A 17,617-nucleotide genomic window follows, 5' to 3' on the forward strand; every position below is an offset into this window, starting at 1 on the left:
TAAAACTTTATCATCCATAAATATGGCTTAAAATTGTCAAAAGCTAACCAGGTAGTTTAGAGGGAACCGATCTACGTAAGCTACGATATCTGTAGTTAGCCGGGCAAACTCACCTTTTGTTTATCATTCATAGTTGTGTGAAGTTTCGCACTTTTATTGTTTTCTTTAGTGATATATTTGATAGGTGGCGATAAATATTTATACAAAGCAGAGCTGGGAACTTGATAGAGAAAAACACTCAAACCTTCGATAAACCTGGATTAAACTAAGCTTTTTTCATCCTTGAATCAACGGTTTTTAGTGTAGGGTGAACGGTGATTCTGTTATTGTGATTAGCCTCTGCTTTCAGAAGGATTCTACGAGGTGGCCCTTGAAATTAACTCATGCCCCCTATCACGCCCAGCTTTAATTTATCATCTTCATTTACAATTTGGCTAAGAACGAGCGCGGTGATTGGTCGTTTGTCACCCCACCTAACTCCAATGTCAATCCCATCTTGTCATCCTGGGCACATTTCATGTGTTTTGTTGGAGCGCACAGTTCAAGCCATGCAAGCAGCACAAAATAACCTCGGACTTTTCCGGGTGTTTAAGCCAACAATTCTGTTTCACGCACCCTCGTTACCTTCTCTTCCACAAGTCTTTCACCCACCGGAGTTAGGCACTTCGGCAGGATTTTGGAAGCAGTCTGTTGGTCCGCTTGGCTTTACGACTTCTTTTAACACAACGCCTCCTCCCCCTATTAACGTCCAAGTCTCTTCGATGAGTTTCTGCGCCGAAGCTCAGACGATTATTCCTTCTATTTGGACTAAATCACCGTCTTCTGATCAGTCATCAAAGAATATGAAATCTGCGCCGGTTTTGCAAGTGAGAGAGGAATCGGCCGAAAAATTATCCGTATGTGGCGTCCCGAATTTGAACAGCAAAACAAGAAAGAAGAAATATCCATGTCCCCTGTGCGATATTCGATGCAGCAACAACGGACAACTGCAAGGCCATTTGCGAATTCACACTGGGGAGAAGCCGTTTCAATGCAGTTTTGATGGCTGTGAAAGACGATTCGCTCGCAACGAGGAACTAACGCGACATAAACGCATTCACACCGGTGTTCGACCTCACAAGTGCGAAATTTGCAACAAGGCCTTTGGTAGGAAAGATCACTTGAGCAAACATCAAAAGACTCATCTACAAACTGCCGAGAAAAAAGTGTTTACTTGCGTGGTGCTGGGATGCGGTCAGAAGTACAGCCGGTCCGATGCCTTGACGAGACACCAATGGACAGCTCATTCACTGTCTAAGACACACTCAAGGGCTATGAAGCAATTGTCTCGCGATCAACATGTCTTAAGGGCCGTGAATCATCCCTGTTCTGTCCCAGCAACAGGCTCTTGGGCACTCTAACTTATTTATTTTTCTCCTAATGTTTATTGTCACACGTAAGTGATAGAAATGAGGAACTGAGAGAGAAGTGCATTGCCCACTTCAGCCACTAAATGGGCGCACACAAGACGGACACAAAAAATCGGTGGTTCAATTAGAGTTATGATGTCTGAAGACGTTGTACGATGCTGGAAGATGAAGTGTGTTAAGGCGGCTTTCATCGCCTGTTCGCATTTTTGGTGCATGCTTTCATGGTGGTACAAAATCTTGGGAGCGCGACCTTTGCTGTGAAAGTGAAACCGAATGCTGCCCGATAAAGAAAGCCGACAGCATTGGACTTGTCCACACACTTTATTGACGACAAAAAGAAAGATGAATGTGGCTCAAAAAGGACAAGTATTAAATTCAAAGTAGATAATTATAATCAATCATCCGAATGTTATTTATTGTCGTTAAGAAGTTCTTTCTCACGTCTTGTGTTTATTTGCCAAAATTGATCAGCTTTTCAATTTGCAAATCGACACTGACCAAAGAGCAAATTAGAATTCTTTTAAGAACATTGTTACGTAGCTGGAAACGTTCATTGTTCAATAACAACAACAACACTGTTATCGTTGGCAATCCATTGTTTAGCGTACAAGTCGTTTTCCAACCAATTAATCAATAAAACAAAAACAACTGTATCAAACAATCAACATTGACGCCTGAAAACAGACAACTCATTTTCCGTGGGAAAATAGGCAGACAATGGTTCATTTTAATACGGAACTAGGTAACAAATTACATGTTTCAATGGTTATTATTAAAATTTTCTAAACAATTGTAAGCATGTAATCGTGTGACTGTTGCTTTTCCTCTTATTGCTGTTGTAAGTGTTGTCGTTTTGCTGTATGAATTTGGCTATTGAGTTTTGATGCGAAAATAAAACGAGGATTATGGAATTAACGCCTATAATCCAGGACACCTCAAATCAACTGTGGATGCCGAAAGGTTAAAACCGGCCAACATCACGCCCTATTGTAAACATTCGTTTTAATAACCGTCGAGTACCAATAATACGAAGGGTGTATATACAACTGGAATTTACCATAAACTCTCTCTAGATACCTTTGAAATTTAAGTCAGCCAGCCATCCACTATTCATCATATAAACTATGGCAGTAAATGTTATTTTGGACCGTATCAAAAAAACCTCTCCGCTTTCGTGATCCATTTTACATGATGCGGTCGAAACAACTGCGTACGTGCACCCGAAGACACTGTTTGCTTTTTATTTTTGTTGCCATGTCCCATTTAACCGCGGGCTTTTTGACCCTAACGGATGTGATCCGACCAAGCCCTTTTCAATTGTTTCGTGTTTTCAAAAGGAGCTATTAAAATTCCATTTTTTGAAAACGCACACTCCTAACAGAGTCCGGCAGAGTCCCGAACGAAGTAAGCTGCTGATAGAGACGCGAGCAATAAAGTCCACGGGAAATTACGCAAACCATTTTGTCTTTTCACTCTGTCCTTCTCAAGAGAGTCTGTTCCAGGTTAAGTCACATGACTGATGATTAATCAGCCAATCTCGTCAGATTCCCGGGAGTGGGCCACTACCGCAGGGCTACTACATTTTTATACAGGGAGGCTCCGCCCCGTGGTTTATCAACCCCTTACCCTTTTATATACCATATTGAAAGAAAAGGTACCCCTTTCTTATACCTTCTATTGACAAATGGTACCCCTTTAACAATCTTACGTGGAACAGGCAGGACATTTGCATCGTCAAATGTAAACATCTTTAACCTTCACAAAGCCGTCATTCTGAAGAATTTGTCCATGGAAACACTAAAAAGTCGCTCCTGGTCGCTCATTTATATATTACTTAATCAAAACGTTCTCTCTTGACAACATAGTCTGAATTCGAAGTCTACAATATCTACGATTCATCCTATCTCCCAGGTGACTCTGTAGCACTGAGAACAGCAACATGCTGTCAACTGACGGTTTTTGTATCTTAAAAAAGGAAAGGTTTATTACAACACAGAGTTGACATTAAAGTGTCCGTATTAGCGGAGTTGACGTTTTGAGAGAACCTGTTGACTGGGCAAGAAAAAAGTGCCCGTTATCTGCGTAAAGGGGTGTCTGTTTTAAGCGGGTCGAATTTAGAGAAAATATATGGGCTTTCTTTCCCCAGGGGCAAAGAAAACTGTCGGTAATAACGTGACCTGTGATCAGGCGGCCTTTCACTCCCTTTTGTTTGAGAGAGTGTCCGTTAAGTGGGGTTCTTCGACTGTATAACGAAAAGTTGTTATTGCAACGCATATTTTCTAGTCCCTTGACCCTTCGTTATATCCAGGTTCCACTGTACATAAATAAATCCGTCATTAAAACAGGAGCAACGGAAATGGAAGCAGCGCTGATTTTACAGTTCATAACATATATATTTTTGCCAATATTTCCAAATTCACGGCCTTTGTTGACTTTCTTCTTCGGGGTCTCTGAAATACTCGCAAAAAAAGTATCACCTATTGTAAAATCAGCCTTACCTCTTTCCGTTGTACATAGATATTATAGCTGATTGGATCCTCTATTAGGATCTGGTGGTTATTTTTTTAACGTTGGTCCAGAGTCCGGTCTACTAATTATGGTTAGACGATAACGCCTTAAGGCGCGCTTCTCGAAACATTTTCATTTACGGACCTTTTAAATACTTAAATGGTAGCTTTACCTGCTCTTTCATATACTTCATCTTGTGAATTCCCAACACTTTGAAACAACTGAATCCAGAGAAAGGTCCCCCTTTCGCGCGTGGCCTCCCCATATAGGCCATTATAGGGTGTGCCATAGACTACGAGTAGTCCCTTATTTTTCCTCAGGGATAGTAGAGCGAGCGAAACGCGAGCGCGCGGGAAAATCACCCCACGCGAGAAAAGGCGACACGCCGCGGGGAGAGGCACGTGTCGCCTTTTCTCGGGTGGGGTGATTTTCTACTATCTGCTCTACTATCCCTGAGGAAAAAAAGGACACTACTCGTAGTCTAAGTGTGCTTCCAAACTATATAAAATATCAGCAAGTACACAGCAACAAACCAATGAGTACTGTGGTGCCGGATCTCCCAGTTGTAGACCTAGATCAGTTCAATTAAACTTGTAGAAAAATATGAAACGGCAAACTGATCCTTACGGCGAGGCTATGAAGATGTAAACAAAACTATAAAACAAAAACAAAAAAACAACAACAACAACAACAACAAAAAAAATATATATATATACAGGAGCTGGCTCCTGATATATATTTTTACTTCCTCGTCGCCTCGCCGTAAGGATCAGTTCGCCGTTTCATATTTTTCTATAGGGTGTGCCTCCCACCGGTCAGAATCGTCAAGCGTTGGTTCGTTACTCTTACCAGGAACCCATAACCCTGCTCTTACACGGTGGAATTTTGAATCGCGTAGATTACTTGGCTGGTATACTTTACAGCGTCTAGGAAATGAGTGAAAAAAAAACCTTTGTGCGCAGCATTTTAAATATTGCAAATTTATACACGAACTGATGAACAAAATGATCGTTTTTCAGAGGAGGGGAACGTGAAAGATAATGATTAGCAAGAACAATAGAAGAGAAAGTCAACTTCAATTCCGCGCGATTCACAGTTAAGTTAGTGTTCAACGTTTCATGTGGTACGAAAACCAAGGGATACTACAAATTTTAGATTTCAGATTTCAGACTTTTTAATTTGAGCATCGCTGGGTGTCAATACTTTCACACTCGCCTGACGAAGACTTACTGAAAGTTTCAAGAGATGGATCTTCTCCAACCTCAGGCTGTGCTCTTTGCAGATGTAAAACGGTTATTTGTTCCGAGCGTAGGGACTTAATAATCTCGTCGAACAGTCTGCTAACCGCGCGTGGTCTTAGCAGCTGCAAAATTAGATGCCCCATAATATGAATATATGCTTGGTGTCCGTCAATGACGTCATTTAGCGTTTCGTCATGGAGCATTTTGCGTTTCCAGGCAACATAGACCTTGCCGCCGTTGACCAGGGCGAATTTTCATGTATCATTCATGAAAGGCTGTTGTGTTTATTCATCGTCTGTGAAACAGTGTTTAACATCGGTGAATCACGAACAATTTTTGCAAATGACACACAAGCACAACGCGTGAAATCCTCGCCCAGGAAGATTTCCACCGAAACTCCTGGGAGGGAGAACGCCGACTTCAAAAACAACGAAGGAAAAGGCGTGAACAAGAAACCGAGGAGCCTAGAGAACCAACCTCGTTCCCAGGTTCTCTCTCCCACCTGAACGAGGTTGCAGAGAGAACATCGCTTAGCTTAGCGAGTGCTATATAGCATAGTGAAGGCAACACCGACAACAAGAGACAGAGGAACAGAGGAACAGGAGATTGGAATATGAGAGGCATTATGATCGTTTTACACTGTGGAAAATCCAAATTTATTAGATTGCCGGTTTCCCCGCCGATATATAGATCAACTGAAAGCCTGCGAAGTTTCAGCTCTGTACCACGGCCCGAAGTATACTAATTTTCATCAGCGAACTGCACTGTTATATTTACTAAAGTCGCTACCCTCGGAATTAAAATTAGGTAACCAGAGAATTTTCAGCCGTATATTTCAAAAGTAGCGATTGCAACGGCCGCCGAAAGGTAGAAGATTCGTATGAGAAAAAAAATTTTGCCATCCACGCTTGCATGGTTTTCCATAGAGATCCTTTTAATTTCGAGATTTTCAAAATTGTCATGAAATATTTCCTTAAGCATTACAGGGCTCAAATCTCCTTTTAATTCATAACAAGCAATTTGAACCGTTAAATGCGTAAGGGAAAGATTTAACGACAGTCTAAAAATTTTAGAATTTACAAGGATTTGTATGGAACACCACGCAAGCGTGACTGGATGACAAAAGTTGTTTTTCTCATACAAATACTTCTAACTTTCGGCGGCGGTTGCAATCGCTACTTCTGAAATGTACGGCTGAAAATTCTCAGGTTACCAAATTTTAATATGCTCTTTCAGCTTGTACTAACAAAATTGTTCAAAAGTGAACTGTTTTCGTGGTTACCGAAAGTTGGTCAGGTGATCAAGTCATACAAAGAGCCTATTGTTTTCTACAACGTTAATACGTCCTCCCCAATAATGATTCACGTATTACCACCCATTTGCAAATATACACGAATCTCATTCAAAGTACACTCAGGAAAAAGTTTAATAAGTTGGTTGAGAAGGCGTGACATGAAAAATTGTCAGTTTCAGTCTTGTGTTTCAGCTATACGATGGTTACACATGCACCACCTACTTACCAGTTTTCGTACTTCGACCGCTGACCGTTTAAACTTGGTTATGATGTCAGGATTTTGTTTTTGATGCGAGCAATTTAATATATGATGTGAGCAATTTGTTTTTGATTCGAGCAATCTGCATTTGATGTAAGGATTTTGTTTTTGATGTGAGCAATATGTATTTGACGCGAACAGCTTGTATTTGATGTGACACTGCCCCTTTAAATACCAAAAAAAGCTAAATCAGGCCTGTTTTAAACGTCGTGCTATTGCCGTGCTAAGCTGGCTCGACCGTAGCTCGACTGCAGCCCGACACTAGCACGACTTGGTTTCAGACGTCGAATTTAATTCAGTCGAATAGAACGGCTGTTGCGGAAAACAAAACACAAAAATGTAGAAAAGGTTTAGCAAACTATTATATTCTAATGTATTTACAATTTATGAATTTAGTTCGGCACGGCGGTAGCACGACATTTGAAACCAAGTCCAGCTACCGACCGAAACCAAGGTTTGAGTAGCACGACTTGGTTTCAAACGTCCTGCTACTGCCGTGCAAAAGTCGAATTTAATTCAGCACGGCAGAAGCACGACGTTTGAAACGGGCCTCATTTCTGTATTATAACGACCTTAACCCCCAAAAAACAAAACTTGAAAAACTGTATTTAAAAAACTTTTTACACAGGCTCTTGGATTCAAACTCTGCTGTTAATCGTAAATCTGTATCCAACAAAAATCCACTATTCCGTAGCTTTTGAACAACTGCGATGATTCAGTTTCTGCTAATTCATGCATTCATTGACTTCATTTACTGCCTCAGCGATGACAATTTTTCAATATAAAACCGTTGTATGCACTGTTAGATTGGGTATCGCGTTACCGTGACTCTCCGTTGCTTTTCGCTCACACAAAGTGACAAGTTTAAGACGAAACGATAAAGACACCTGATGAACTAAGCAAATAAATTTTCAGTTTTATACCTGCTGATAGGGAATAAATGATTGTGTTTAGAAGAAGCTAACCTTATGAATCTCTGATATTGGGCCAATAATTATTCATAATAATTAGGTCTTCATGAGTGGTAAGTCACTAAGAAGAGTCTCGTATAAAAGGGCTTAATTTTGGCACGTAGAGGATTTGATTGGTTTGCTTCTTCGAGCATATAGATAACTCACGCCAACTAAGCATAGCAAAAACGGCTTTATGAAAGAGAAGTTGCTGTTTGCACGATCTTTAACGTCCGTAAGTAAACATGGCTAGCGGTGATACATTTGATTTAACAACCGAACAACCAGTTAAAAGAACAACGCGAACCAAACGCTTCTATTGCGTCGTTGCGGCGGCAGTCATTGCTGCAATCGCCATATTCTTCATTGGTTTCATCATCGGTTATTTTGCTATGAAAGCAGGATCGTCCAAGACGTCTTCAAATGATTCGGGCGGTAAGAAACACGGTCATAAAGAGCCGAAAACCGACTACAAGCGATATCACGAGCAAGCAGTAAATGCACTTAACGCAGAGAGTGTGGAGAGATTTTCTCGGTAAGTTATAAATTGTTTGCATATTGGACAGTGTGCGACAAACGCAGACTGTAGACTTGTAGACTGGCAGGTAAACGAGATAAATATTGTTGTGAAATGCTTTAACAGATTCCCTATCCCTAAACTAGACTTTTAGGAGACTTAAAGTTTAGGGATACAGAATCTGTTAGAGCATTTCATAACAATGTTTATCTCGTTTACCTGCCAGTCTGCAAGTCTGCAGTCTGCGTTTGTCGCACACCACATATCATATCGGATACAGTGGATAACAGGCCTTTGTATTGTAACGCCGGGCGTTGTCGGTTAATTGACTCTAGCTCTAGACTGATTTACCGTCGGAACATAATACCAGCTGTCGACGGAAAGTGCCTTGTGCTTAAAAATTCACTCATTCCTGCGAATTTTTATGCACTGTGCATTCTGTCAATGTCCCCTGTAGATGGTTTAGCCTGTTTTAATAGCCTAAGTTGTTGTTGTTATCCACTTATTCCCGTGTCATGCATCATTGGTTTGAAATTAGGATAAATTAACAAATACACCGGCAGTTATTTGTCCATAGCATTGGGGTGTCAACACATTACTCCTTTGCCACAGAAGGTTCACTACTTTTTCAAATGAAAAAAATTTTTTTTTAGGAACATCGTGATAACGGACTTGGGGTAATTTCTGGTAATTTGGTAAACCTTCGCCGCAATAGCCAAATTGACATGCGTAGTTAAAACTTTACACCTGTTTTAAAAAGGTAGCTCGCCACTGTTTTTCAGTGACCTTACCTCCCCACCTTGAATACGCAGTTCAAAGATGCATCAAACAAATCAGAAAACCAAGTCACAAACTTATATATGGTATAGATCTAAGATTCAAATTGTGAGTTTTTGCGAGATCCGAGATCTAATAATAATAATAATAATGTTTATTTCTTATATTGCGCAGTCTAGCATGCGATAAAGATATGATCGAGTGCGCATTACAACACTAAAATCTTAAAGGAATAAATGGCTAGTCCAAATAATGATAATAATAATAATAATTTACAATTTTCGGAAAACAATAAAAGTAAAATATGAGTTAATAAAAGAACTAATAAAAAGCTAATTTAAAAAGATGTGTCTTTAGTAAAACTTTAAAAATGTTCAATGATTGACATTGTCTAATTTCTAGAGGGAGTCGATTCCATACTTTGGGCGCAGCATTTTCAAACGCCCTATCCCCGAGTGTCTTTTTTGTTCTATAGGTATTGTCCATTAGGAGTATGCCCCGGTATGATCTCAACTGATACCGCGAGCTCTCTTTGATTTTTATCAAGTCTAAAAGATATTGTGGTGCGACGCCGTAGATACATTTGTGAACTAGCATTGCTATCTTGAATTCTATTCTGTGGGTAACCGGAAGCCAGTGCAGGTTGATCAGGGATGGTGTGATAGGATCATACCTAGATATAGTACGTACCAGCCGAGCTGCCGCGTTCTGCAGGCGTTGCAGCTTACCAAGATGAACAGCGGGCGTACCATATAATAGACCGTTACAATAGTCTAATCGTGACATTATAATAGCCTGTACAATGGACTTCCTATTATCATATGATAAATACTTTCTAATACGCCGGATGTTATGTAGATGGTAATAAATATTCTGACATATGCTGTTAATATGTGTGGTCATATTCATGTTTGCATCAAACCAAGCACCCAGGTTTCTAACAGAGTAAACCGCAGAAACCTTTACCTCACCTACTTGCAAGTCACTTATCATAACCTTATTTAACTGTGCGCGTGTACCTATAATAAGAAACTCGGTCTTAGCATCGTTCAGCCGAAGTTTGTCTTGGACCATCCAGGTTCTTATGTCCCTGATGCAAGCTTGTAGAGCGTCAACAGCATCCGTCTCAGTAGCAGAACCATCCGGCTTAAATGAGATATAGATCTTTGTATAGGGTAACATCGTTGCTGTTTTTACATTTTCTACTTTTGTTCTGAAGTCTGGTCATTCGTTTTGCAAGTTGTTTATGTTCTTGACGTACATATACTTACCTTGAGTTGTTCTTATTCTAAACAAGTTATCTGAGAGGGTTTTCGAGTAATTTTGTTTGGAGCCGTAAGAATGAAGCGATTTCTCCGAATGCCTCAAAATACACTAACCTTGTTTGTGAGAACTATATTTTGATCTAGAATTGTCTCTTAAGTTCTCTAGGCTTTCAGATATATTGGTGAAAAAAGTCTATTTATGATAATCATCTGCACGCGTAAAACCCCGCTGGAAATTAAGTTAACTCAGTATAAAGTGAACTAAAAGGCCACATTCAATAGGTAAATCATTTGACCTCCTCCTGTTGATTTAAATCCAGGGCATTTCAGTCTCTCTGCTATCCTTGAATTATTTTTACCATACGTTAACCATCGGTGACTTGCTCTACAGAATACAACCCTTGTTTAATAGTGAGAAAAGAAATGCACATTTTCTCACTTTCCTCGTACAAGAAAAATTGATGCTATGAAATGGAAAAGATGGCTCGTACAATTACACATTCGAATCCCGCTTTAGAGACACCCAATTTATTTTTGTATTAGATGATATAAAGGAGGGTTTTCTTTGACCCTAGGGAAACTGCTCTTATATTGTCTCAATTCAACTCCTTTAATACGGATACCCGTTAATACAGACAACCAAGAGCCATAATGGCTCTTGAGACAACGAATTAACTGTTCTTGTCCAATCAACAGTAATCTGCAATAAGTTACCTTCGCTAGTGCAAAAATTAGTTTCTCAAACGAACCTCATAATGAAGCTGATCTATATTTGCAGCAAATTCACTGAGCGTCCCCACGTTGGAGGCGGTGAACAAAACAAGAAGCTAGGAGTATATATCCGTGATGAATGGAAAAAATATAAATTTGATCATGTAGAGATGGTACAGTACGACGTTCTTCTGTCCATGCCACCGAGAGATAAACCAAACGCTGTCAGGATCATCAACACGACTGACAAAACGGTTTTGTGGAACGTAGAGGGACCCGAAAAGGTAATACCTACTGGTCGCTTTGATTTTAATTTCTCTGCTCCATTTTGTGTAGGTTGAATCCCCGAGGGACTACTCCCTATAATGCCTATACGGAGAGGCTCCGCCCGAAAGGGGTACCTTTTTCAGGTTTCTGTAATATGAAAGAGTAGGGATTTCACTTTTTGAAGTATATGAAAGGGAGGTGAAATCTGTCTTTAGGTCTGTAAAAAGGCCCAAAAGGGCTTACAGTTGCCCGTTTATGTCTGTGAAAAAGTCGACAAAAGGTTCTGGTTTATTTACGATTTTTTCCATATTTCAAAGACAGTGAGTGCATTTACAGCATTCAAAAGGGATGCAAAGTGGTACAATGTGTCCACAGAAGGTATACTAAAAGGCTACCTTTTCCGTGTCAAAAATGGTTTATAAAAGGTTAAGGGGTTGGACCTCGGGGCCCAGCCTCCCCGTATAAAACTTTGTTGGATACATCCCCTGGGTTGAAACCCCGGCGAAAGGAGAGAGGGTGCTGGATGCGGCCTTGTAAGAGCTATATAGGTATGTGTAGCTCCAAATGGTTTTTGACCCTCTTTGGTTTGAAATTGGGAATGTGCTTTCCAAAATCAGCGTTTGAAGTGGCCTGAGAAAACAGCCGACATTTTGTAACGCAGTCACTGACTTTTCCACGAAATGACGTCTCAGGAAAGATTGCAGAAATCCCATACTGATGACGTGTCACTACCTAGATCTTGGTAGTGTTTCTGATTAGATGAAGCAAATTTCCCTCGCTGCACGACCAATCAGAAGCACTAGTCAGAACTGGGTTGTGATACAGTATGAGAGTTCTGCGCTCGTTCCTTACACGAGGGGAAACAAGTGGTTGATCAATTGCCAATTTGCCGTCATTTTGGGCACTGAACGTCGATCGATTCAGTCTTGTTGAAACATGTTTAATATAGGTAACAGATTTATATCAGTCCATCAGCCAATCGTTTTTGTCAGTAGGTCACTCAGTCTCTCAGTCAGTCAAGCAATAAAAAACGGGAGAAAATTGTTCTGCTTGAATTGTTTTTGTTCAGATCGCAGAGCCAAGTGAAAATGATTCTCTTGTGTTGCCACCATTTCTGGGATACTCTCCACCTGGAATCGTGGAGGACGCTGACTTGATGTATGCAAACTATGGTACCGTTAAGGATTTTCAGAAACTGGAACAGAGAAATTTAAGCTGTACTGGGAAGATAATAATCATGCGTTATGGAAAAATATTTAGAGGAAATAAGGTACAAAATACTACTCGCAACTTGTAAGAGATATTGCCGTTCATCTGTGTCATGTTATCTCTCTTTGTCTGTCGTTGTTGCCATGCCTATCTTGACCAACTACCGGGTACTTATTTGCCCTGAAGGTCGTGCCGCTTGGAGTAATGTAATGTAATGTAATGTAATGTAATGTAATGTAATGTAATGTAATGTAATGTAATGTAGTAGAGGACAACAAGACGCGCCCTCTTGGATAGTAAGCTCGGACTTCAGCACACAAGGCGCCACTGGCGCCACTATCAGTCCATTTATGAGCTTACTGTAAACCACCCACAGCCCATGATATGAACGATGTGCGATATGTGAAAGGTAAACCACACCATCGGCAAACTTCCCTTACCCTTTTCTAACGGTTGTGTGGTGTGGGTTCTTTAACGTCCACTTCGATTTTGACTAACGAGAAAAAGGAAGAAGGGAGACGTAAAGTCCAGTAGCGGATCCAGGGGAGGGGCCCAGGGGTCCCGGCCCCCTTATTTTTATACCGAACTGAGGGCCGAAGGGCTGAAAAATTTTTTTGGGAAACCGCCCCCCCTCCTTATCTAAGGGTCTGGATGACCTAACTCCCCCTTTATCTCAAGGTCTGGATCCAATGGCACTGAAGCCAATGATTTAACGTCACCGCCCATTTACTCGATCATCTGGGTCAAGGTCTCAAATCACAGGCAGCATGATCACACCAGTTTTTTAAAGACCCTGGTTATTGGTCTGGCAAGGGTTCCAATCCACGACCTTCCGCTCGGCAGACCGGTGCTCTCCCAACTGAGCTAACCGGACGGTGGAATATGGCAGGGGCCCATAAACTGGAGCAAGCAACTCCTGCACAAAGCCTTTGTAACGCATTTTCACAGACTAGTTTATTTTTAGGTGACGCAGACGGGCACCAACCCACGGCAAACCCACGGCCTGGAAAGTACTTAACTCATTCGCGAAGCCAAATCACTCGGACAGTGGCAGCTATAGACAGATGTTTATTCCTCATTTTTAGTATCATTTAAAAAAGACTTTTTCCTGCAGAAGGAAGCTTTGCTCTATCAAACTAAAGAACATGTATGATCGATTGTTCTGCAGGTTCAAAATGCCCAAAAGTGCGGAGCGGCTGGTGTAATACTGTACTCTGATCCAGCGGACTACTCTCCTGAAGGAATGAACAATACTTTTCCAAAGACTTGGTGGATGCCAGGGACTGGTACCCAGAGAGGAACAATAGGCATGGCCAATGGCGATCCCTTGACTCCACTCCTGCCGTCCATAGATGGAATCTACAGACTAAGCAAAAATGAAAGTGGTGCATTGCCAAAAATCCCCGCCCAAGTCATAACTTACGATAACGCTGTACACTTCTTAAAGCGCCTTGCAGGTACTAAATCACGCGATTGGACGTGAAAAGGGTAACGGTTAAAAACGAATTGCGTGCATAATTGCAATGTTTAGTTCTCCATTTAAATGCGTCTTTGTTATTAAAACTTAGAGCGGCTAAGGCCTACCCGTTTTATCGGGTGGATTGCGTTACTTTTGGCACTCGACAAAGTTTTTGACTAGTTTGCAAACATTCTTTGGCAAACTAAATGGGCTCTGTATTATGCAGAAGCCCGTTTCGTTTTGAAGTGAAGAAAACATGTCCAAAAGATGTCAAAGCTTTGTCAGTCGCAACGGTAACGCGATCTGCACTGCAAGCATTTCAGAAAATCATAATAAGAAAGGTGCGTTGCTTTCTTTCAGGTGATGAAGTTCCTTTGGAATGGAGAGGAGGATTGCCCATCAAGTACAGATTCGGACCTGGATTTATAGATCCAAATGTAAAAGTAAAGCTTGAAGTCAACAATCAGTTCGTGACAAAACCAGCAATAAATGTGATTGGCACAATCATCGGCAGAGAAGAACCCGACCGGATGGTACTCATGGGTAATCATCGAGACGCTTGGGTTTTTGGTGGAGTGGATCCATCGAGTGGCACAGCGGTTATGATGGAGGTGACGCGTGGCATAGGAGAGCTGTTGACCAAGACAGATTGGCGACCTAGGCGCACAATGGTCTTCTGCAGTTGGGGCGCGGAGGAGTACGGTCTCATTGGTTCATATGAGTGGGTGGAAGAAAACAGAAACATGTTGAGGGACCGTGCAGTTATGTACCTAAATACCGATTCTGCTGTGAGTGGGAATTACAGTTTTAAGGCCAATGGCAATCCTGGCTTGAAGTCTTTGGTATTCCAAGAATCTAAGTTTTTGACAGACCCCAATGGTAATGAAAAAGGTGCGAATCTCTATGAAAGCTGGGCAAGGAAATACCCGTCCCCCACGGCACCCGGTGAGCCTAAGTTTGGTGGTCTCGGTTCAGGATCCGACTACGCGCCATTCAGTCATTTTATTGGGGTGCCTAGCATTGACATGAAGTACGAGTTTGGCAGCATGAATAGGTCGCTATATCCTGTTTATCATACCGTTCATGATACGTTCTACTGGCAAAAAACCTTCACCGACCCGAATTTCAAGACCCACCTGTTGATGTCTCAAATTGGAGCCAGGATTGTTTTGGAGGCTGCAGATACCCCAGTGCTTCCTTTCAATCTGAAAGACTATAAAGTAGCTCTGAAAGGCAGCCTTGACGCACTGGAAAAGAATTACTTGAAGCTACTCCAAAAGGATAATATCACTCTGGACTATTTGAAGCGAGAGGTGGAAAACTTTTCAAAAAACGCAGATGCCTTCGAGAAGAAAAAAGCCCACGCTAGTGACATGCAAGACTTTGCCAAACTACGCAGACTCAATGATCAGATGATGAACATGGAACGAGCGTTTATCTGGCCGTTTGGACTGCCAGGAAGGCGCTTAGCTCGTCACGTTCTCTTCGCACCTGAAATGCACAACGTCTACGGAAGCTCAAGCTTTCCAGGAATCACGGACTCGCTTTTTGAAATCGAGAAGACCAACAATTGGAAGCAGGTCAAAGAACAGGTTTCCATCGCTATAACATGCGTCAGAGAGGCTGGAAAGATTTTGGCGGCGGTGGACGAGTAGTGTATTGTCATTGTATTGTGAGATTCTTGTAGTTAGTGGTAAGGTGACCATACATTTTCAGTCTTGTCCCTTGTTCCTAGCGATAAAAACCGGGTGAGCCATAAACTGTGGTGTAAATTTCTGGTAGTTTGCATTTTTTTTTTGTATTTGGTACATTTTACATTGGTGTATGGTAATTTTAACTAAAAGTAATAATTGGAACTGCAATAAAAGCGAAAGCCGGGGAAACATTAGTCTCTTCGGAAAAACTGTTTGAATGCAGACGTCCACGCAACGCGTAAATATAACTGACTGGTTCCGCTTGCCGGATCTCTAATCAAAGAGATGCTGTAGCCAGACGTCACTTAAGTGTGAACTAAAACAAAACTGAATGCAGGGCTGGCGCTACGGCCAAGGGCTGATTTATTATAGGCCAGAATTAGCCATCCTCAGGGCCAGAACTATGGCCCTGAGGAAGGCTTATTTTGTTAGCTGAAATATTGGCCCATAATAAATCAGTCTTTTGCCGTAGTGCCAGCCCTGCATTTAGTTTTATTTTATTAGTCTCGTCACTAGACCTCACTCTGTCCTAAGGTTAAACAATGGATATTTAAGAACGAGATTAGAGGAAAGTACTGAGGTTCCCGCAAGTCGACTACACTCTTTTTTGGGGGTGTGTTTAAAACACGAAATGACGAAATAGCAAAATGTCGAAATAGGGAAAACGACTAAAATTATTTAGAAATAATACATATTTTTTCTTTTACCGGTTTTCCTCCCTAGTATCAGGTTGGTGGAGTTGTGAAGCGTATTTTCGACCCTAAAGCTCTTCTCTATTGCGCAGTCATATAACATTTTAAGACTCTGGGCCGAGTTGTTCAAAGCTGGGTTAAGATAACCTAGGGTTAGCTCGAGATTTGAATTCAGATATGAAAGCTTAAAAATCATTTCAGTTTTAATTCTTTTTGTCTACGAGTTGATTATAGAAAGCTTTAAAAATAACAGAGGAAATTATCCGAGAAATGCTTTTAAACACAAGAAAAAGAAACCCGGGTTAAATTTAACCTCTGGTTAAGCGCTAATCGTTCTTCGAACAACTGGGCCCTGGTGTTTAGATAATCTAGTCTAACATTGTTGTCACGCAATGCTTAGGTGACGTGCTCGCACTACTCATTACACGCGCCGAAGATAGCTCTTCCGGAGCTATTTTCCTCTGGCGGAGCGTAGTACAATTTTACGTATGTGAGAAGAGGTAAAAGGTACAAAGTCAAAAAAGAGCGGGTTACTGACAGTTCTACAAATAAACAGGCTCCTGAAGGGCATATAATTTCGTGCGAGTCTGGCCTAATTATAAACTGGGCCATGGCCTGCACGATTGATCTGATTTGTTTGCGCTCCAAGAATACAAAGGCAATAACTATAACGTAAAATTTGCTTTATTGCAATTGCCAGTTTTCATTGAGAAGGGAAGTGCTGCCGTTAGTTGCGATGCTAATAGGACAAAGACAGCATGAAGAAAAGTTGAACATGAATTTTATTAAAGTTAACAACTTAGACTTGTTGGAATTACGAAACACTCAGAGCGAGATATAGAAAATGAACCGATCACAATCGCATATTTGCTTACATATTTAATAATTCCGCACTAAATTCTAAACCGACAGCAGCGCTGATAGGCTGTTTCTTCATCGAACAGTCATCGTAAACATGACGAGAAGAGTTGCGAACAAATAACGTAAAGGCCAAAACTTGTTTGTAGACGTACAGCACATGCCGTTCACTTATGTAACTTTACATAATCCTGTTTCCCTAGATAAAAAAATGTTCTGTACAATACTTCTTGAACTGTTCTTACCGTCACAGATTGACCATTGAACCAAAAATCTCAAATCGCTCTTGCCTAGTCCCTGTACGGCGTTTCCCAGTCCCCCTCGGTCGCATGGACCACGTGACCCGAAACGCTTTGGCCGCGAGGAAAAATGAGGCCTAGGGACTAGGCAAAAATCTCTCAAGAATACGGTCTGCTGCCGGCTGATGCATGATGCCCGCAGCACCAAGATGGCGTGCATTTTGTCCCCTGTCCTAAAAGTATGGGTTCTTATTCTCAGGTTCATTTT

The 17,617-nt window shown here is 41.3% G+C and overlaps 2 protein-coding genes across 2 annotated transcripts; both read left to right on the top strand.

Moving 5' to 3' along the window:
* The first annotated feature begins 448 nt into the window (after nucleotides 1–448).
* On the top strand, nucleotides 449–2,301 carry LOC140932660 (uncharacterized). The gene has a single exon (XM_073382178.1). It carries the CDS (start codon nucleotides 483–485, stop codon nucleotides 1,398–1,400), a length of 918 nt encoding a protein of 305 aa, XP_073238279.1. The 5' UTR covers nucleotides 449–482; the 3' UTR covers nucleotides 1,401–2,301.
* Nucleotides 2,302–7,796: 5,495 nt separating this feature from the next.
* LOC140932661 (putative N-acetylated-alpha-linked acidic dipeptidase) lies at nucleotides 7,797–16,832 on the top strand. The gene is made up of 5 exons (XM_073382179.1): nucleotides 7,797–8,196; nucleotides 10,999–11,215; nucleotides 12,268–12,468; nucleotides 13,576–13,864; nucleotides 14,227–16,832. Exons 1-5 carry the CDS (start codon nucleotides 7,907–7,909, stop codon nucleotides 15,519–15,521), a joined length of 2,292 nt encoding a protein of 763 aa, XP_073238280.1. The 5' UTR covers nucleotides 7,797–7,906; the 3' UTR covers nucleotides 15,522–16,832.
* The last annotated feature ends 785 nt before the right edge of the window (nucleotides 16,833–17,617 follow it).

The sequence above is a fragment of the Porites lutea genome, chromosome 4 (assembly GCF_958299795.1).
Source record: "Porites lutea chromosome 4, jaPorLute2.1, whole genome shotgun sequence".
Lineage (NCBI taxonomy): Eukaryota > Metazoa > Cnidaria > Anthozoa > Scleractinia > Poritidae > Porites > Porites lutea.

Bases quoted from the DNA above. Each gene is read 5' to 3' on its own strand.
- LOC140932660 (XM_073382178.1), top strand. From the start codon at position 483: ATGTCAATCCCATCTTGTCATCCTGGGCACATTTCATGTGTTTTGTTG.
- LOC140932661 (XM_073382179.1), top strand. From the start codon at position 7,907: ATGGCTAGCGGTGATACATTTGATTTAACAACCGAACAACCAGTTAAA. The intron at 8,197-10,998 runs GTAAGTTATAAA...CTATATTTGCAG, and splicing joins AGTGTGGAGAGATTTTCTCG to CAAATTCACTGAGCGTCCCC. The intron at 11,216-12,267 runs GTAATACCTACT...GTTTTTGTTCAG, and splicing joins ACGTAGAGGGACCCGAAAAG to ATCGCAGAGCCAAGTGAAAA.